The sequence below is a fragment of the Pinus tabuliformis genome, chromosome J, assembly GCF_031772625.1.
Source record: "Pinus tabuliformis cultivar Carrire ecotype Pingquan chromosome J, CPIR1, whole genome shotgun sequence".
Taxonomy (NCBI): Eukaryota; Viridiplantae; Streptophyta; class Pinopsida; order Pinales; family Pinaceae; genus Pinus; species Pinus tabuliformis.
Genome location: NC_142295.1, coordinates 314,871,041 through 314,893,230, shown reverse-complemented (window position 1 = coordinate 314,893,230; position 22,190 = coordinate 314,871,041). Strand labels below are relative to the sequence as shown.

The 22,190-nt window shown below is 39.2% G+C and overlaps 1 protein-coding gene across 1 annotated transcript in view; it reads left to right on the top strand.

Annotated features, from left to right (window-relative positions):
• LOC149226995 (uncharacterized) overlaps nt 1–22,190 on the top strand; it is a 199,413-nt gene that overhangs the window by 20,666 nt on the left and 156,557 nt on the right. Inside the window, exon 6 of the mRNA XM_089380374.1 lies at nt 11,233–11,297. Coding sequence (XP_089236500.1) covers nt 11,233–11,297 — 65 coding nt within the window. The remainder of the gene's footprint in view (nt 1–11,232; nt 11,298–22,190) is intronic.

Sequence of the window (22,190 nt, the reverse complement as noted above, 5' to 3'; positions counted from 1 at the left end):
AATGCTGCAAATTATGTTGCTATTGGCAAGATGCTTATGGAGAGGCATCCTACTTTATTTTGGACACTTTGTGTTGCACATTGCATTGATTTGATGTTGGAGGACATAGGAAAAATTCCTTTTTTCAAAGATATTGTTGAATCATCAAAAATCATTACAAAATTTATATATAATCATGCATTTGTGCTTTATTTGATGAGAATATTCACCAACAACAAGGAGTTGGTGCGCCCCGCCATTACACGGTTTGCCACTAGTTTCATTTCTCTTTAATCCCTCTTGAATTCTATGTGGGAAGTGAAGATAATGTTTCTTTCAGATGAGTGGCGTGCTTTGACAATTAGCCGCAAACCAGAGGGAGATGCCATATGCAGATTAGTTTCATATTAGGAAAACTTCTGGGCGGAAGTGCAGGAGGTGTGCAACATCACTAAACCTTTGGTAAAGGTTTTTCGATTAGTTGATAATGACAAGCCCGCAATGGGCTATTTGTATGAGGCCATGGACAAGGCCAAAGAATCCATTCGGGCCTACTATGATGATAAGGGAGATGAGGGGTTTCAAAAACAACCCTTCCTATGGGAATTGATTGATGAATGATGGAACGACACACTCCATCATCCTACTTATGCTGCAGGGATCTACCTAAACCCCACATTTTCTTATTTGACGCTGAGATCATGGATGGATTCTTCACCTGTGTTTAGAGGATGGTGCGATCTCCAGCAAAACGTGCGAAAATCTCCAAAGAAATGGAGATATACAGGATGGCAGGTGGCACATTTAACTTTGATATGGCTATGGTTGATAGGAAGACTAAAATGCTAGGTTTTTTTTAGCTTGTTTCAAATTTCACTGTCTCTTCAAGTTCATAACTTCATACTTTGCTTCAACTTTCAAATTTCATTTTTTTTCTTATGTTTATCTTATTTGTAATTTTGTTGTGGATGCATGGTGGAGAAGCTATGGTGCCAGAGTACCCCATCTGCAAAAGCTTGCCATTCGAATTCTCAACCAAACGTGTAGCTCCTCAGGATGCGAGCGCAACTTGAATGTATTTGAAAAAATATGCACCAAGAAGCGCAACGGGTTAAACTTAAAACTTAAAATTATTCCAAATCTCCAATTAGTTTTTTGAATTCATTAAATAATATTTTTTTATAATTATTATTTTATGATCTTTGTACAGGTTGGAGTCCCAACGACTTAATGACATGGTCTACGTCTATTACAATCTTTGATTATGGGTGAGGCAACTTGAGAGGACACCTGATATGGAAGCCATCTCATTGGATGGGATTGACACCACTGCTGCCTCTCATGGAGTCTGCCGATGATTGATTAGAGCAGGAGGTAGTGGAAGGCGTAGAGGGGGCGGAGCAACATGAGGAGGAGGTGACACCGCCTACCCAAGCTACCCCTGCCACCAGTAGAGGACGTGGTCTACCTCCTGTAGCTCCTAGTTCTTCAGCGTCTAGAGCACAATAGAGTCCACTGATAACTCCATCGGCATCTACATCTAGAGGGAAAGGGAAAGCTATTGCATTTTCTCGCAAGAGGGGCAAAGGATATCAATAGTATTAGTTATTTGGTTCATTTCATTGTATATGACATTATGACTCATGATATGAGATACATTACTATATTTTTTGTTGATATTTTGAGGCTGAGTTGGGACTTAGGAGTTAGGACTTACTATTCAGGACATGATTCACTGTTATGTGTGATGTAGCACTAGAAATGATATTACACATCTTATATATTAGTTCTTTTATCATATTTATGTGTCAATGTATTTATTTTATGTTGTAGATGCTTTAGATATTTAAAAAATTGAATATTTTTGTATTTGCCAATTTTTCCTAGATTTTTTTTTTTGTTCCCCGATTTTTTCTCCTCGCCGATTTAATCTCGATCACGATGTTCGCAACATTACGGCAAAATGTTTTTCTGCATCTTGAAGAGTATCCCAGAGCCATACTATTCTTTTTCTTTGAGGTAGAGGGATCACAAGGAGGTGGATCAAGAGGATCCATCGGGCCATCAACATTGGGCATAGGCTCATCCATCAAAGGTTCTTCTTGTTTTCCAGCAACATCATTATCCTTCTTGATGGGGAGATCTGTGGCTTTCCCAAGGGCAGTGTCTTCATCAAAAGTAACATCTCTAGTTACTTCTACTTCTCTTTGATCATGTACATAAATTCTATATGCCTTTGAATTTTCACTGTATCCAATGAATACACCTTTCTTCGTAGAAGCTTCCAACTTGTTCCTTTTCTCATTAGGCACATCAAAATATACAAGACAACCAAAGATTCTAAAATGAGAAACATTAGGCTTCTTACCAGTGAAGACTTTTTCGGGTGTCTTGAAATCCAAGGCTTGATGAAGGTTCCTATTTTGAACATATACAACAATGTTAGCAACTTCTCCTCACAAAAACTTCGGTAGACCTTGATCACAGATCATGGCATGGGTGGCTTCCATAATAGTTCGATTATTTCTTTTAGCAACTCCATTTTGCTCTGGAGTATACATAACAATTGTCTCCCTCTTAATGCCTACCTCTGTGCAAAATTCATTGAATTCATTAGATTCATATTCGGTTCCATTATCAGTGCTGAATGTCTTGATCTTCTTTCTTGCTTAATTCTCCACCACCACTTTGAAAGAACGAAACCATTTGAATACTTCACCTTCCTGTTCAAGAAATAAATCCATGTTTTGTGGGAGAAGTCATCCACAAATATTGCATAGTATGAGTATCCTCCTAATGAAGTTACGTGAAAGGCACTAGGCAAGTCAGAATGGATCAATTGAAGAATATCAGTTGTCTTGTTCTCACTAGAAGGGAATGTCCCTTTTTATGTTTTCCAGTTGCACAACCTTGACAGACTCCTTCATGGTTCATATGAAACTCGGGCATTTCTGTGACCATCTTCCTTACTATAGGTAAGGCTTGTAAGTGGGCAAATCTTTGGTGCCATAGCTCACATTGAATAGAGGTATCACTTGCCAATGCTCCTAAAGGACTTCCACCAACTTGATAACAACCATCAACCATAAACCCAAGAGTAAAAGCATTTTTAAAGTTCTTATGCCATGCACGTACCATCACATCAACGAAAGCTACTTTGAAACTTTGTCTTGCATCACAAAGTTTTTCTTCAAATCAGGCACATACAAGACTTCTTGTAGATGTATGGATTGAGCATCGTTCAAGTGAAGACTAATAGTTCAGAGTTCCTATTCCTTTCATGGGATATGTGGCATTATCTCCAAGACTAATATTTAGATTAGTCTTCCTCTCAACTAAATTTGAGAGAACCTCTTTATACCCAGTGAAATGCCTTGAGGCTCCACCATCAATTAACCAATGATCCAAGGTGTCCGGAGGAGAGGCAGTAGATAAAGCAGAAATAAGATATAACTCATTTTGTTTTTCTACAACATTATTTGCATCATACCTGACATTTCTTGTTCTCTTGGGGGTTGATTATTTCATTCTCGAGCAGTAGGGGCATTCTTTTTTACTTTGTTATTAGACCTGTTGTTTCTTTGATTGTTATTATTATCTCAGAGGATTCTTCTTGTTAGGATACTCTCTAGCATAGTGGCCGAACTTGTTGCAATTGTAGCATCTTCCTTTGCCTTTTCCTTTGAATCCCTTCTTAGATCCTGCCCCTGTCTCCTTGAATTAGATGGACCAACATCATTCCTCCTTTTAGCATGTGTAGAGAAAGCAATAGGTTCATTTCCATTGTAGGACTTGTCTCTCTTCATCCTTATTTCCTCTTGAGCGCATCTAGCCAAAAGCTCATCAAAATTAGGTATCCTGTCATTATTGAGAATGGTGGTGGAAAATGTTTCCCATGGCCTTGAAAGATCTCCGAGAGCAATGAGGGTGAGTTCCCTGTCAGGAATAACTTCTCTAATAGATAGCTGATCATTCTTCACTTGAGTGATTCTTATGAAGTAAGATGGATAGACTCCCCTTTATCCATCTCGATATCCTTTAACTTGTTTTTGAGAAAGAGGATTTGATTTGCATTTTTGACTTTGACTTCATTAACTTGTTTTTTATTTATTTCTTTTCAGTTCCCAAATCATAAATATAGGCAAATTAAATGCTTTTGAATGGAGTCAATTAGGATTTTCTTAGCTTTGACCTCACCTTTTCTATACTTCATTCTAACAGCAACAGGTGCATTTGAAGGAGGCTCCATCGCTTTCCCTTGCACATAGTCCAATACTTCATGTTCCTCCAAGGTCAGATCAAGTGTCATCTTCCAAGCATGATAGTCTGATTTGTCATTGAGCTTATCCTCTGTGTTGAAGTAAGAGGTAGAAGCCATAGAAACTTGTTCCCAATAGACCTTGTCCAATAGTAGCAAGAGTTCCAAAAGTGATTACTTACTTCTTCCTTGGGCTTGCATTCACCTTAATTCTGATACTATGTTAAGTTTTATGGTATGTTCTATGCTTGCGATAATTACTTCAATATATTATTAGCCCAGTAACAATTTCACTTTTTTTTTTACTAAATATGACTAAATCTATTATTGAAACAAAAAATAGTACATGGAGGCACCGGCCTTTGCAGATCTTGTCTCAGATTTTACCATGCTTTAACAAACAGTAACTGAAAAATGACTGCCCTCAAAGGGGAAACTAGTCCAAGATTCAAGGAGTATGCTGCCCGCGCGGGGAACCAGCCTGTAATAACATTGTGGTATAGTTTTTTGAAAAAACATCAAAATTGACATCAATTGCAACAAAAAACATTAAAAATACCCCTAAGTTGGTGACCGGGTGCTTAAAGAACCTGAAATTAACCTTGGCCTGCTAGGTGTCATTAGGTGGCAGAGGTTCCTCCACAATTAGACACCTGTAGGCCTCCATATCATCTTCTTCGTGTTGTTGCCCGCTTGTTGTGGCTTCCATATTCGTATTTCCGCCTGGAGTGTTGTGAACCTGAGCTACGTCCATCCGGTTCAAAGCTTCACCATGAGTTCTACGAGTTCCTGAGTTGCTACCAGGAGTTTTCCTTCTGCTGTTGTCAGTCCTTTCTTGAATGATGCGAGCCGGAATGACAGAGCTCTGTGGCTCCTCTCTAAAGGCAACAGAAATGGTAGCAATAATGCACGGGCGCTCCAGTGCGAAACTGGAACTGGGTAGAATGGCAGGAATGCATCGTCGGAACAGAGGCATCAGGAGGTTGATGGGTGTCTGCAGCACGCCTAGAGCTGGCCGTCTGAGCACGCCCGCTACCATTGCGGGTGGCGGGATATTGACCCGTGAAGTGAGCATCTGTCGACGGGGAGGAGGAATCTGAAGGAGAAGAGGCAGAGAGGGGCAGCGAGGGAGGGCGAGTTGCTCTGCCTCTGTCGCTGCCTTGTCTACAATGCATCCTGTGCCGCAAACGAGGCATACTTGCTTGGTTGGAATTGGTTCGGCGGGTGCTAGGAGGAGCAGGATGAGGGATAGAATGGCCAGTGGAAGTAGGAGAATGGGGAATTTGTTGATTAGAAGCAGAATTCAGGGCCGAAGCAGCAGTTCTGAAGCAGCGAAACAGATTATGCGAGAAGTGGGCACCTTCAACCATTTCAATACAACAGAGGATCTGGCACCTTCTCCCCGTAGTCGTGCGCGAGCTTGGCTTTGCAGCAGCGGGGAGGCAGTTACAGTCCAAAGGACGCAGAACAGGGGGATGGCGTTCCGATGGATCAGAGTGAGATTTCCTCGGCTTTCACACAACATTAAATTTTTTCGGCCTTCACACAACATTAAGTTTTTTCAGCCTTCACACAACATTAACACATCATTAAGTATGACAGTGGGCTTCTGGGTGGAAGCATGGGTGGCCATGTGGCCGTGCCACTTGCTAGCCCAAATATGATGCGCTGTACCAACGCGGTTAATCACCCGCATCCGGGGGAGTAACAATTTCACTTTAGATTCCAATAGCAATCACATTAAAATTCAACAATAGCTCATTATTGACAGTAACTGTAGATAGAACATCATCAACAATTTGCACAAAAAGACAAGCCAAGACAATGAACACACATATTTAGGATAATGCCAGGGCAAAACCCCACAAGAGGGAAAACCCAACCAATCCTTCTTAATAATCAATATCAAATGTTCAACAGAGAGAGAAAATCCAATTTAGTACAATAGTCAAAGTGAAAATGTTGACTTGCTAATGAAGTAGACCAACCAATGAGATGAGGCCCAATCTGATTAAAGTGATTTGGTCAACAGTTCTGCAATAGTCAACAACAGTCAACGTGCCCTAGCCAGCACAATCAACAGTGGTCAAACAATAGTTAAATGGCCTCCAATCAGCTTGGTCAAACCAACAAGGAACTCAGCCTCTTCAGCAGGGTCAAAGTTAGCCCAAAACAATGATCAAAACTCGGTCAACCAAAGTCAACACATTGTGGTCTGCTTGCGGTCAACATTGGTCAATCTACCCATAAATCCTCGGAATTTGTGCCAAAAGATGCGGCCTGTCCAAACAGAGTATCTCCAAGTCAAAATGTAGTCAAACGGTCTCCCTAAGTCCTCGGTCAACATAAGCCAAAGATGCCCAAGAAGGTCCTCGCACGTGTGGAAAATGAGCTGCTTCAGATGATGTATGAACTAATCAAGAGAGGAGAGATGTTGTGATGAGATGAGGTGAAATTAGTGTTTTAAAAACCCACTGGTTAGCAAGCCTTAAAAACCCGGTTTACCTCCTCATTTCGCCTTTTTTTTGCCCTAACCGGCTGGTTTGTGGTCAAACCGGTCGGTTTTGTCCTAAATCGGCCAGTTTATTTCCAGGGCAACTATAACCCCCACAGAATGCATTTTTGTGAGTTTTTAAGCTGGTTTGAGGGAAATTTGGGGTTGTTTTCCTCAAAAAATAGTCCTTCCAAGAAAAACATGCCTACCCTCTCAGTTTCCTGACACATCTCAACCCTAACAATATTGGCAATTAATGGTAATGTTAAATTCTTAAAGTATTTCATTTTCATCCTTTTACTTAAATTTTAACATTACCATGAAATGACTCAGGATGTTTGAGAGTGGTTTCGACTTCATTGGATTTCATATGGAGAAACTAGAATTTTAGATTTCACTCAAAATTCAGCAGACTTAATGGTTTTCAGGATTTCATGGTTTGGGGGTTTGCAATGTTTCCATTTGATTCTATCATGCGTGAGGGTATGAGATTGGCATTTGATCAAGAGCATGAAGCCCTTTAAGAACCTTGATTGTGGTGCCATTGATTGTTGAACTTTGTTGATGTTGGCGGTACTGATTGTTGAACTCCTCTACCATGGCCTTAACAAGAATGCGCCCTTCACTCAAAGGAAAACAACTGGTTAGGCATGCTTATCTTTTTCTACCACATTATAAGGTTGAGGAGATGAACCCTTCACTCAAACCAAAATCATTGGTTAAGCATGTTAAACCTTTTCAATTTCTATCATTTTATAAGGTTGAGCAATCCAAGTCTGAAGGCTTTGAGCTAGATGATGTTTATGTATCTCTTGTTGATGATCCCATTTCTAGTAGCATTGAATAATGATGAGTTTCATGAGTGACCATGTTGATCAGTGATTTGCAGTTTTGATGTCTATTTTTGCTACTACTACTAAAGTTGTAGAGGAGTTTTAGGAGTCTTCAAACTCGGAGGCATATTATTTATGTAGCTCATGTTGATGATTGCTTGTCTAGTAGTGGTGACGAGTTTGATCATGATGAGGAGTGATCATGTTGTTGATCACTGATATGTAGACTTGTAGTAGTTCAGTGACCCCATAGCTTAGAGCATTGTTTTCGGACTCTAGAGGCCATTTAGAGCCTCATTGATTATGTATTTTGTTGTGGATATGTATTGTACTCGATGCCATTTTGATATATTCACCCAGTGTTACTTGGGAGCGGGAGCGAAAACGGGAGTGGGAACGACATTTTCAGAAGCTCCGGGTTTGGGAGCGAATCCCAGAGCGTTTTTTATATAATATATATATTTTTTATATTTTTTTAATTTTGATACATATATGTCAACAAAAACATGTAGAATAATGAATTAGATATAAAAAACATAAAAAAACATAGATTGAACCATATAACAACAATCATCTAGAAGTTATAATCTTCATCAACCACATCCACAAGTTAGTAACATAGTAACATACAACATATTGAGTCTCATGATTCATCAATCTTAAAGTTTCAAGCTTTCAAAATTCAATATATAACATTTATCATCATTGATAACCAAAGTTGTACTTGTAAGCTAAGTGTAACCATTACAACAAATACTATCTAACATGAAATGAAATGAAACAACTTTCAACTTTCATGAAGCATCATATTCATAAATCATTACTAATGAGTTATAATTGCCAACTTCAAACTTAAATTGTCATATATTGTTTAAAAAAATATCATAATAAATATGAAGGAGTCAATAGTTATAAAAACTAATAGAAACTAGAAAACATAAGTAAATCTATTATCTATTTCTTATGTTTGGGCCTCTTGCCACCACGAGAAATGTCTAATTTTTTAGTCTTGTTGGAAAATTAGGATTTTTGTCATTAATATCACCCTCTAAGCATTAATATCTAGAGGTATCTTTGTCATTACCTCTGTATCGGTATAGGGATCTTTGTCATTAATATCACCCTCTAAGCATTAACATAAGATAGAAAAGGCATAGCATATCAAGTCAAGATTTTGTTTGAGTGATGCGTACATTTTTAGGAGGGTCATGATAGAGGAGTTCGACAACCAATGTCACTAACATCAAGGTACATAGAGGGATTGGTGCTCTTGATTAAATACGAGTTCCATACCCTAATACATGACAAAATTCAATGGAAACATTGCAATCCCCCAATCCTGAAAGCCTGAAAAACTGATAAGTTTGTTGGATTTTGAATGAAATCTAAAATTCTACTTTCTGCATATGAAATCCAATGAGGCCAGAACCACTCTCAAGCATCCTGAGTCATTTCATGGTAATGTTAAAAATTTAAGTAAAAGGATTAAAATGAAGATTACATTCTCCTTAATCTTCATTTTCATCTCCATAATTTTCATTTTCATCCTTTTACTTTAAGAATTTAACATTACTATGAATAGCATATCAATACTAGGGACATAGACTTGATGATTAAGCTGCCCCACTCAAAAATGATTTGTTTCTTTCAAAAGAAATTGCATTTTGAACATTACTACAAAAACAAATTGCAAAAAAGAAAAAACGCTCCCGAAAAGGCAGGGAGCGAAATTTTTTTTAGGGAGCGCGCTCCCAAAATCGTTCCCTTTTCAGGAGCGATTTCGGGAGCGCGCTCCCGAGTCGCTCCCACCCAAAGCGCGGATTGGGCACGGAATCGAGGGGGTGGGGGGTGCTCCCCTGCAACATTGTATTCACCTTTACATGGTATATAGATGAGCAAACCTTGCATATTTTGTTTTTATTGGATTGGAATCATGGTTTTAAATCTTAAAAATAGTTTTTTTCATTAAAAAATAATTATTTAATGTATTTTTTAAGACCGGTTTGTTTAGACCTAACCAATCCCGGTTCGACTGGTTCCGGTTTGAAACCCGGTTCATTAGGTGGACCGGTCCGGTCACCGTTTCCGGTTTTTAAAACATTGGGTGAAATGAAGTCATATTTATATGGGTCAACGTGGGGTCAAAGGACATGTCTAATCAACATAGGGCCGACTTGAAGAGGGGCAGCTTGGGGCTGACTTGATTTTGAGGCATTTGTAGGTGTGCAAAAATTCTAATTTTCCAGGTGAGGGGAGATGCCATCAAGGGGAATCCAAATGTGAAAAGAGCCATCAAAGGAGGGGCTACTAGGATGGGGAATTAGCCCTAGTTGCACTCTTTAACGCCCTTGCACTCTTTCTCAAACCTTGCACACTTGGATGAAAGTCCTCCTTCACCCAATCACTGAGATCTCACTTTCACCGATTGTGCTCAACATGCGTCTTTTCCCCCAATCACTGAGATCTCACCTTCACTGATTGTGCTCAATATGTGTCTTTTCACTTATCCAATCCTTTCTTTTATAGTTTGAGTTATTAACCGAACCTACAACCCTAATCTTCAAAGTGATTGACTGTTGAGATTAGATCTTAACATCACTTGAGATCAGTGGTTGAGATTCGTCTAATTCACTAGTGCAAATAACCTTAGCATTTCTTTAGATTAACTCACTTTATCTTATAAAAGTCAGTTACTTAATAGTTAAAGTAATTGCTGACGTTAAGGGTCAATTAGTCGACTTCCACATGCCTAGACACTTGGGTTTGTGTGGAAGACATATTAGGTAGAGTTTTAGCTCTAAAACGGCTTATTATTTTGATGCCCTGGATTGGAATTGAAATATGCTCTCCGTACTTGTCTGGTATAATTTTTAAGGAACTGTATATTGAATTCTGTTTAAATTTCTAATGTAGTAATAATACTTAAAAGTTAAGATAGCTTGTGTGCATTATATTATCAGCCTTGCTGCAGCTTTTATTTATCTCTTCTATCCTTTTGAATGTTTTCTCTTCACACCACTAGCATTTTCTCTATAATTATGCATTTCTTTCTTTCTTTAAGGGTGTTGACTCTCTTATATTCTTGAGCATCGTCTTTCCATTATAAAGAAAGGGAGATATTATCTATAACACTTTCTCGGTGTTAGCTCAGCTCATCAGTGGAAAGGAAAGGAGTGGTCTCTTCCCCCTAAGGAAGGCCAAGACCAAGAAGAGAGATCCTGCATTAGATATTTGACAATGCAGAGTTGGGGACCAACTTGTCGTTAATAATAGTGGGGGGAGCAAAACAAAGTGCAAGAATAGGGGAATTCAGGATATTCTGTCTTTCTTTTGGGAAGGAATAGAAGAGAAAGACTAGCCTGCTGCTCTTTGATAGCTTTAGTTTTTTGCCTCCTGCAGTAATCCTTCCCTTTTGTTAAAGACTCAAGTATATGATACACATGTCAAACTTTTGTACCATGAGTTCAGGAGTCTGCATTTGATTTGTCAGCTACCTTGATGTGCTTTCCCATGGGCTGTCATGATGAATTTTATGTCGCACTAGACAGATCTTGAAAGAAAGTTTTGGTGCTATTTGGGTAGAGAATGGACATCCCGGCAGAAATTTTGACTTTCCATTTTGTTCATTTCTTGATGCCAATTAATGTATCCTACTGTGCTTTCTACAGGCTGTTTATCTTGAAGCAGCTGAAGCCCGGGTAGCATTCAAAGGCTTGGCATACAAACGTTACAAGTAAATTTTCTTCCTCTACTGGAACTTTTCCATCCCTGTTCTCTATATAATTTTTGAATATTGGTGTAGTCTCCAGCCAACTATGCAGCTTCTAAACTATTACATTTCATACAAACATGGTAGGTAGAATAGTTTATATTGCATCCCTTTAAATATAATTTGACCAATAGATAAATCAGTACTCTGTATAGATATCATCAATATTACATGGTTAGGGACCAGGGTGCATTTCAATATATCGAAGATCTGGTTCCTGTATAGTGATATCATTTATATTGCATAGTTGAAAATTCAAAGTGCTGATTCCATCTTATTCCAATTTCAGAGTTTAGATGTGGGGAATATTTTTTTCAAAGTGACTGTGAATGGTTTGTGTTGTGTCTTTATTCAGTCTCTTATATGCATATTTGTAATATTATGATTTTCTTCCCTGTGTCAGAAAGAACTATGTAAGGAACATTCCCTGGCAATGTCTTCTATCATCCTTGCAAACTACCCCATATTTGCTCCTTCTCCAATCCTGTCGAGCAATTTTTTGGTTGAGGAAAGAAATGTAGGCCTTAAGCGTTCAGTGAGCAGTGGTTTTTGTTACAGATCCGTCTCCCAACACTATCAACCTAACTTCACCCATATATCTGTGTGTAGAGTCTTAGTGGTAAATGTAGCCTTCCTAGACCTGCGTAATTGGTAATTCTCCCTTCATACTGGGTACTATGTGTGAGGGGATAGAATATGTCCAACAACAAAACTTCCACTTGGTAAAAGTCAACCTTGGTTCTGGCTCAAAAAACTTTGGTTCCACCAACTTGGCGTATCTATTAGCTATTATTACTTGCACTTATAATAAAGAAAAGTGATAATAACTGTATCCTTGGCTGTTAAAGATATTCAAACACACACATGAGCCAAGGGATATGGATAGATTTGATAATATACATCATGCAATTTAAGGACACGTGGTAAATATATATCCATATAGAAGGTAAAATGGAATGATAATATACTTCATTTAATTAAAGGACATGTGGTAAATATATGCATATAAAAGAAAAACTTCGTTCCATTTTTTCCATTAGCAATGTGTCATGTCTTTGTCAGTTCATACTAACTTTATTACATCTTTTTCCTAACACATCACTAACTTTGTCATTATGCTAACATTACACTTTATTACGTTAACACCTTTATAACTTAACACTAATAACCTCCTAGGACCCAAGTCTTTTAAAATAAACCTCGCATCAGTTTGTTTAACACCCCCCTTAATGTTTATTTTGTTTTCAGTGATTCTCAACAAGTTTCTAAATTTCTGAAACTTTTCTTTTCCGAGTACCTTAAGTAAACATGTCTACTATTTGATTTCATGATTTGCAAAAATATTGGGTCCATTTATCTATTTGGTACTTGGTCCTTGATGTAGTGATGATGCTCTGCTGTGTTTTTGGTTTTTGAGTGAAGCACTTGATTCCTCGTCATTTTTATAGCACTTTGATTGTCACATGACAAGAGAGCTGCACCTGCTGTAACTTTAAACACTGGGTATGTTAGAGAGCCAAACTGTTTCACAAGTTGCTCGAACCATTGCTCTATGTTTTGCTTATGCTGATGAATATGCAACAGAGGTTTCTGTTTTACTTACCTATGAATTTACACCACTTCCAAGGTTAAAACTTGAAAGCATAACACGATGCTGATATTTGGCCACAAATTTATCCTGCCCAATTTACATCCAAAAATTTGCTCAACCTGAAATATATATATATTTTTAGTGCAACTCCAAAATACAAAGTACCTATGCTACATCTGAACACTCTTTTTGCCGCATTCCAATGCACCATCCTTGGACAAGTAAAAAATGTTGAGAACATACCAACTTCTGAATTTATATCTGGTATAGTTATTTTAAGATAAATAAAACTTCCTACAAGTTGGCAATGTGTGATTCCGTTTACAGCTTCCAACTTACATGTTGAAATTTTTAATCCAACCTCAGTGTCCAATTGGGATTGCAAGTTTCAACCTTGAACATTTTAATCAACTCTGATTCTTATTTTATCCCTATCTTTCTTCTACCAAATTTCAATGCCTAACCAATACTATAATAAGCCCAATTTGAAAATTTCAAGCTCTAAGCGACTAATATCCTTATGATATCAATCAAACAAGTAGATTGCTGAATTTAAATAATGCCAAAATTAAATTTCAGACCATAGCATCAATCGCACAATAACTAGAATTTAAATAGTGGAAGCATAAAAATTCATTTCTCACACATAGGTAATTACTCTTTCAAATCAGCGTTTAATTCCTTTGAAAAACTTACATGAAAATTTCTCCACACTGCTGAAAAAACAGTACCGCATAGTCAACAAAATCACCTTGAACTTGAGCTTCTACAGGCTGCTTGAGAGGTACAACTACGAAAAAAAACAGAAACAATAATTCTCTGCTTTACAGCCATATGGCTGCATGGATCTGTATAGTATTGTCCATAGCACTATACAGAACTGTGCACTGCATGGAAGTGCCTCTTTGCTGGTTGTTTGCACTCTCTTCCATTCTCAGTCGCTCAACCTGCTTAACTGCTTATGTGTTTTCAAAGCCTCTACCTTGCCCTGTCTTTATACTTTTAGTGGAGAATCTATTTTCGAGATTACTCTAGTCTAAGTCATGCGTGAGATACAATTATAGATTCAAATGCTAGATATAATACTTTCACCTTTTTACTAAATTGAATTACAAAATAGAATTACTTTTCAAAAATATTTATTGAAAATATCTCAAACTATTTCTTGCATATTCACACTGAACATGTGCAGAAGTTCCTGTTCGAACTATAATTCTCAACAGTCCCTATTGATGAGGAAGGAATTCTGCACCAATCCAAGTTTATCGCTGAATGCCTCATACTTCACTTTTGCCAAGGGCTTGGTCAAAATATCAACTACTTGCTATTTTGTGGGAATATGCTGGAGCTTCACTGCTACTTTCTGAGCCTTGCCTTGAATGAAGTGATATCTAATCTCTATATGCTTGAGCCTTGGACCTGTCTTGGGACAATGGATTCTCAAAAAGTCTGATACTATGATTATCACAGAAAATGATTGTATGCTTCAACTCCTAATCAAACAATCTTGCAAGTAACTTGTGAAGCCAAATGGATGTTCATTTGGGGCTATGTTGACGGAAACACTGGTTTTGAAGGTGTTTCTGGGTAGAAAAGAAATGGAAACGCGTTTGGTACGGCCTGGAAATGTGTTTCAGGTCGTACTGGCACGTTTCACGTGGGGGAAATGTGGCCCAGTACGACCTGAAACGTGTTTCCAGGTCGTACAACCACATTTCAGTGATAAAGTGACTTTTTCAGTTTTTTATTTTTATTTTTATTTTTTTATTTTCGCTCCCTACCAATTCAGGAGTGATAGAGGGAGCTATTGAATATTGGAAACAATTTGTTTTGAGTGGGGCATCTTAATGTTCAAGCCGATGGCCCTAGTGTTGATATGTAGTTCATGGTAATGTTAAATTCTTAAAGTAAAAGGATGAAAATGAAAGATAAAGAAGAATGTCACTTTTACTTAAATGTGACATTCTCCTTTATCTTTCATTTTCATCCTTTTATTTAAATTTTTAACATTACCATGAAATGACTCAGGATGTTTGAGAGTGGTTTCTCCTCATTGGATTTCATATGGAGAAAGTAGAATTTTAGATCTCACTCAAAATCCAACGGACTTATCTGTTTTTCAGGATTTCAGGATTTGGGGGATTGCGATGTTTCTATTGGATTTTGTCATGTACTAGGGTATGGAATTTGTATTTAATCAAGAGAACCAAGCCCCCTATGCAGGGGAGACTCCCAATAATCAAGACCACCTAGGCTACTAGGGTATGGAACTTGTATTTAATCAAGAGCACTAAGGTCGTTTGACTATGCAGGAGGAGACTCCCAATCAAGCACAAGACAAGGAATTAGAAATTTCTCGTTGCTGATTTTAGATATTGCTATTTTCATTATGTGATCATTCATGAGAGGATGTGATCTAAATTTAGAGGCTTATAGTTTATGCATTAACATTGGACAATTTAATCATAATGTAATAAATTATAATGTATCATGTATGCTTTATGATTGTACATATTTCTTGAATGTCCTTATATATATATATATATCGTGTTTTCTCCGTTTCCAAAATTTGAGGGGGGGTCACGTTTCGTACCCATATCCATTTCGGAAACTCATACTTGTTTCCCCGTATCGTGCAACTTAGATTTGGGGTAGTATCGGATGTGCTATAGGCCTCAAATTTTGCAGGGAGGTTTGGACACATGTATTCCAAAGAACCCAAAAAGCGTTTTGGGAAATTCCACCCAAAAACAATTTTATTAAAATAATTAATATTTTTTAATGGGCCACTAAGTGTAAACTTAGGAAATAAAAAATATTAATGGGTATTAATCTAATTGTGGGTGTAACTTCTAGAAGAAGATGAGGATCAAGCTAAAATGATCTTAGCCATTGATTAGCTTTTAAATTGGGCCGTTGAATGTCAACAAGAAGATTTTTTAAGGAAGCTTGAGGGTCATTTGGAAAACACAATGAGAGATCAAGAGATCGAATTTCTGAAGTGAGAAGTTCTCAGGAGGAAATTCTGATTGAGTAGATTTCTTGCAGTTGAGGGGCAAGATAGATTCTAGAGAGAGAGAGAGATTTTCTCAGCCGGAGAATCATCAACAGAGAGAGGCAGAGAGTGATCCAACAACTCTCACGTAGAGGCTGACGCAAGGCCACAGAGAAGCAGCGTAGAGGGTGAGAGAAAGTCTGAAATTTTGCAGCAGAGTCAGTTTTGGGTTGTGAGACTGGGAGGCTGAGAGGAGTGACTCCGGGCAACAAATCGATCAGCTGGCTGGGTGATGCAGTGCCTAGAGGGGTTGACGCAGGGACTACGTGAGGACTGCGCAGGTCCTACCAGAGGCACCTCATCCAACATCCAGATCAGCAAAGATTTTTCTCAGTGATTGTGTGAGGTAATCTCACAATTCTTTCTGCCAGTGTTTCTCTTTGTGTAACTGAATAACCCTTGAGGTATTCAGAGATGCATTCAGAATTTTCTGTTGCATAATAATAAAACCCTTAGATCTGTTGCACTGATTTTACCGTATTGGGTTTTTTCCGTGGACATTTATCCAAAAATACCGGTGTTATTGTGTTGTATTTTCTTTCTTGCTCAGTCTCTTGTTTCTGTATAATATTTAATTAAGTGAAGGTTGCAGTGTATGTATTTCGATATTTGCCATAGGAAACTACAAGTAATTTGTTTGAAGGAATTTAAGAAATAGGAGAAATATCATCAGTTGCTGCAGTAGGAATTCCGGTTTAGGAATTTTCGCATGGTATCAGAGCTGCAGGTGGAACAAGAAGAGCAGTACCAGAGAACCCAACGCTGAACCGAAGAGGGAGATCGAAAAGCTACAGGAGGCAGCAGTTCGAATCCCCAAAGGGGTTTGCCCAGTCCAAGCTAGGAGGGCTAAATTTTCGAGGCAGTCTCTCTTTGAGTGAGTCGACAGAGAGGAAGGGCTTCTAGATCGAAAATTTGCCGTGGCAGAGGGAGCAACGTTGAGCCTTAGCGTGAGGAAGAGCTGGTGAGACACAATTTTTCTGCAGGTCGTTTTGCTGAGCAGAAAGACGTCAGAAGAAAAAGAGAAGCATAGTGAGTGAATTCTTCCTTAGAGGACTTCTAGCCAAGGAGTCTGAATTCTCACTAGCTGAGCAACAGTGGAGAGGTGTAGATTTACAAGTTCCAGAAGGGAGTGCATAGGCTAGTCCAGTGCTATGCAAAGGAGAGAGGGAGCAATTCGACATTTTTTTTGGTAGAGATGGCAGCCACATCTCTAGGAGGGAGGCTGGGTGATCTAGAGATGTAGTTCGAAAGGACTGCAGATGGGCAGGATACTTGAGGAACCCACTTCTCAGATCAATTCCTTGCTATGGGAGCCCAAATCAGAAGTAGTAGGATGTACTAGTGTCAGATGGTGCTGAGGAGTGTCGAAGAGTGAATTGCAGTGGCTAGGTGGGCCAGAGACTGAACAATGTAGAGCAGAGTTGGCAGCAGTGCAGATGGCACAGAGCAGAGGTTAGCAGCAACGCAATAGATTTAGAGGGTCAGCGCAGAGACTAGCAACACTCAGGGTCCAACATTCACATGGTATCATGCTGAGCACAGTTAGTTCAGTAATTTTGGATGTTTTTCCATCGCTGATGGAGTAGTAGCAACAACTTGCTATGCAGTGGCAGTGCTAGCAACAACATAGATGCAACACTTGAGAGGGAGCTGTAGTACGAATGTTGTGTTGACAGTGGCAATGTTAGTAGTAGTTCAGTTGCAGCAGCAACGCAATAGTTGGTGGACATCATGTTAGACATGAGCAACACAGAGGACGATGCTTCAGAGTCAGAGCAGTATGCAACAACGTATTTAAGAGCACATTCCTTGCTAAGAGGGAGTGTTGATTTGGGGTAGCATCGGATGTGTTCTAAGCCTCAAATTTTGCAGGGAGGTTTGGACACGTGTATTCCAAAGAACCCAGAAAGCGTTTTGGGAAATTCCACCCAAAAACAATTTTATTAAAATAATTAATATTTTTTAATGGGCCCCTAAGTGTAAACTTAGGAAATTAAAAATATTAATGGGTATTAATCTAATTGTGGGTGTAACTTCTAGAAGAAGACGAGGATCAAGCTAAAATGATCTTAGCCATTGATTAGCTTTTAATCTGGACCGTTGAATGTCAACGGGAAGATTTTTTAAGGAAGCTTGAGGGTCATTTGGAAAACACAACGAGAGATCAAGAGATCAAATTTCTGAAGTGAGAAGTTCTCAGGAGGAAATTCTGATTGAGTAGATTTCTTGCAGTTGAGGGGCAAAGATAACTTCTAGAGAGACAGAGATTTTCTCAGCTGGAGAATCATCAACAGAGAGAGGCAGAGAGTGATCCAACAACTCTCACGTAGAGGCTGACGCAAGGCCGCGGAGAGGCAACGCAAAGGGTGAGAGAAAGTCTGAAATTTTGTAGCAGAGTCGGTTCTGGGTTGTGAGACCGGGACGCTGAGAGGAGTGACTCCGTGCAACAAATCGATTAGCTGGCTGGGTGACGCAGTGCCTAGAGGTGTTGACGCAGGGGCTGCATGAGGACTGCGCAGGTCCTACCAGAGGCACCTCATCCAGCGTCCGGATTAGCCGAGATTTTTCTCAGTGATTGTGTGAGGTAATCTCACAAATCTTTCTGCTAGTATTTCTCTTTGTGTAACTGAATAACCCTTGAGATATTCAGAGATGTATTCAGAATTTTCTACTGCATAATAATAAAACCCTCAGATTTGCTGCATTGATTTTCTCGTATTGGGTTTTTTCGGGGACATTTATCCAAAAATAACGGTGTTATTGTGTTGTATTTTCTTTCTTGCTCAGTCTCTTGTTTCTGCATAATATTTAATTAAGTGAAGGTTGCAGTGTATGTATTTCGATATTTTCCATAGGAAACTGCAAGTAATTTTTTTGAAGGAATTTAACAAATAGTAGAAATATCATCAATTGTTGCAGTAGGAGTTCCGGCTTAGGAATTTTCGCATGGTATCAGAGCTTCAGGTGGAACAAGAAGAGCAGTACGAGAGAACCCAACGCTGAGCAGAAGAGGGAGATTGAAAAGCTGCAGGAGGCAGTAGTTCGAATCCCCAGAGGGGTTTGCCTAGTCCAAGCTAGGAGGGCTGAATTTTCGACGCAGTCTCTCTTTGAGTGTGTCGACAAAGAGGAAGGGCTTCTAGATTGAAAATTTGCCGTGGTAGAGGAAGAGCTGGTGGGACGCAATTTTTCTACAGGTCATTTTGTGGGTAGAAAGACGTCAGAAGAAAAAGAGAAGTACAGTGAGGGAATTCTTCCTTAGAGGACTTCCAACCAAGGAGTTTGAATTCTCACTAGCTGAGCAACAGTGGAGAGGGGCAGATCTACAAGTTCCAGAAGGGAGTGCGTAGGCCAGTCCAGTGCTACGCAAAGGAGAGAGGGAGCAATTCGACATTTTTTTGGTAGAGATGGCAGCCACATCTCTAGGAGGGAGGCGGGGTGATCTAGAGATGTAGTTCGAAAGGACTGCAGATGGGCAGGATACTTGAGGAACCCACTTCTCAGATCAATTCCTTGCTATGGGAGCCCAGATCAGAAGTAGCAAGATGGGCTAGTGTCAGATGGTGCTGAGGAGTGTCGGAGAGACAATTGCAGTGGCTAGGTGGGCCAGAGACTGAACAACGTAGAGCAAAGTTGGCAGCAGTGCAGATGGCATACAACAGAGGTCAGCAACAACGTAGTAGATTGAGAGGGTTAGCGCAAAGATTAGCAACACTCAGGCTCCAACATTCACATGGTATCATACTGAGCACAGTTAGTTCAATAATTTTGGATGTTTTTCCGTCGCTGATGGAGTAGCAGCAACAACTTTCCGTGCAATGGCAGTGCTAGCAACAACATAGATGCAACACTTGAGAGGGAGCTATAGTATGAATGCTGTGTTGACAGTGGCAGTGTTAATAGTAGTACAGTTGCAGCAGCAACGCAATAGTTGGTGGTCATCATGTCAGACATGAGCAACGCAGAGGACGATGCTTCAACGTCAGAGCAGTATGCAACAACGTATTTAAGAGCACATTCCTTGCTAAGAGGGAGTGTTGATTTGGGGTAGCATCGGATGTGCTCTAGGCCTCAAATTTTGCAGGGAGGTTTGGACACACGTATTCCAAAGAACCCAGAAAGCGTTTTGGGAAATTCCACCCAAAAACAATTTTATTAAAATAATTAATATTTTTTAATGGGCCCCTAAGTGTATACTTAGGAAATTAAAAATATTAATGGGTATTAATCTAATTGTGGGTGTAACTTCTAGAAGAAGACGAGGATCAAGTTAAAATGATTTTAGCCATTGATTAGCTTTTAATGTGGGCCGTTGAATATTTAAGCAAGCTTGAGGGTCATTTGGAAAACACATCGAGAGATCAGAGATCGAATTTTTGAAGTGAGAAGTTTTTAGGAGGAAATTCTGATCGAGTAGATTGAGGGGCAAAGATAGCATCCAGAGAGAGAGAGATTTTCTCAGCTGGAGAATCATCAGCAGAGAGAGGCAGGGAGTGATCCAGCGACTCTCATGTAGAGGTTGACGCTGATGCTGCCCAATGCTCTTGCCTTGGCTCCACCATGAATTGTCTCAAGGTGTTCATTGCAAAACATACATCTAGCTTCTCTTGGTGCTTGATTGAGTACAGAGAAGGCTTTCTTAACTTCACACACATGTGACTGCTTTCCATTTACCTCAAAGTCTCAACGCTGCTCTATGTACATTTCTTCCTCTATGATGCCATTAAGGAAAGTTGTCTTCACATCCATCTAATATATCATGCATCCCATAAATGAAACTAAGGATAGGACAATTTTAATAGAAGTGTACCTTGTGGCTAGAGCAAATGTCTCGTCATAATCCACTCCCTCTCTCTAGAAGTTAGAACCCTCTCACCACAAACCTCAGTTTGAACTTCTCAATGCTACCATCTACAACATGCTTGATCTTGTAGCACCTCCTAGAATTTACAGTTGACTTCCCCTCCAATATTAGCATTATTTCCCAAACATCAATCGAAATTCTTCATGTTGGAGGTGTACTTCTCCACCATGGCATCCCACCATACCAACTGGTTTGGTGCCTCTTGAAAATTGGAATGCTCATAATATAGAATGCTGCTCATCAATGCCATAAAGTTTGGAAACTTCTTTGTAGCTTTGCTTTGTTTGAAAGTGCTCCTAGGAGTCTCAATATGCGCCTGAGCATCCCTCAATGTTTTAATGAATCATCGTGGCCTATTGATAGAAGTAGAAGGGGCTCTCCTTTATCCCTCTCTTTACTTGAAGGCTACTATACTACCTTGAAAATCAATGATAACCTAGGCTCTACCTTTAGAGCTTCCTACTCGTCATCCTCTATCATTGGAATAGACTCATGGAACTTCTTGGTTGCAAAGTCTTCCTCAAACTTTACATCCCAATTTACCACTATCTTCCCTTGCTTTGGAATATAGAACTTGTAAGCCTTCGAAGTCTCACGGTAACCCACAAATAAACCCCAACTTGGTCCTCATCTCTATTGTTACATGGATATAAACTGGACAAACAAATACACATAAATGACTCACCTCTGGTTTCACACGAGTGAATGCCTCCTTTGGTGGTTTGTACTCCAAGATCTCGTGAGGACCCTGGTTCTAGATGTAGATTGTTGTGTTGCATACCTTTGCCTAAAGAAGCTTTGGCAATTCTTAGTCATGTATCATGGCCTTAGTAACCCATATGATGGATTGATTCTTTTTCTCTGTAACCCCATTCTGCGATGGGTTGTATGGAACTATCATCTCCCTCTTGGTTCTTCCCTCCTTGCCAAATCCCTTGAAATCCTTAGTGGTATACTCTCTCCCATTGTTTAGTCTCAAGAGTTTGATCTTCTTTCTTGTCTTGTTTTCAATTAAAACTTTAAACTCTTGAAACTTGATATAGACCTCATCATTAGTCTTTAAGTAGATCCAAGTCTTGTGAGAGAAATCATTAATAAAGGAAACATAATACACACTTCTTGTTATTGACACTACTGACATTGGTCCACAAACATTTGAATGTACTAGGTCTAGAATCTCCTTAAACCTATGCTTGCTACTTAGGAAATCAACCTTAGCATGCTTGATAAGCATGCACCTTCCACACACACCATGTTGCTCAATACTGAATTCTAGAAGACCTGTGACTAGCTTTTTTGGAATAAGCAACTCCTTGTGGGGTAGGTGTTGGAAATTAGGGGGTTTTTCAA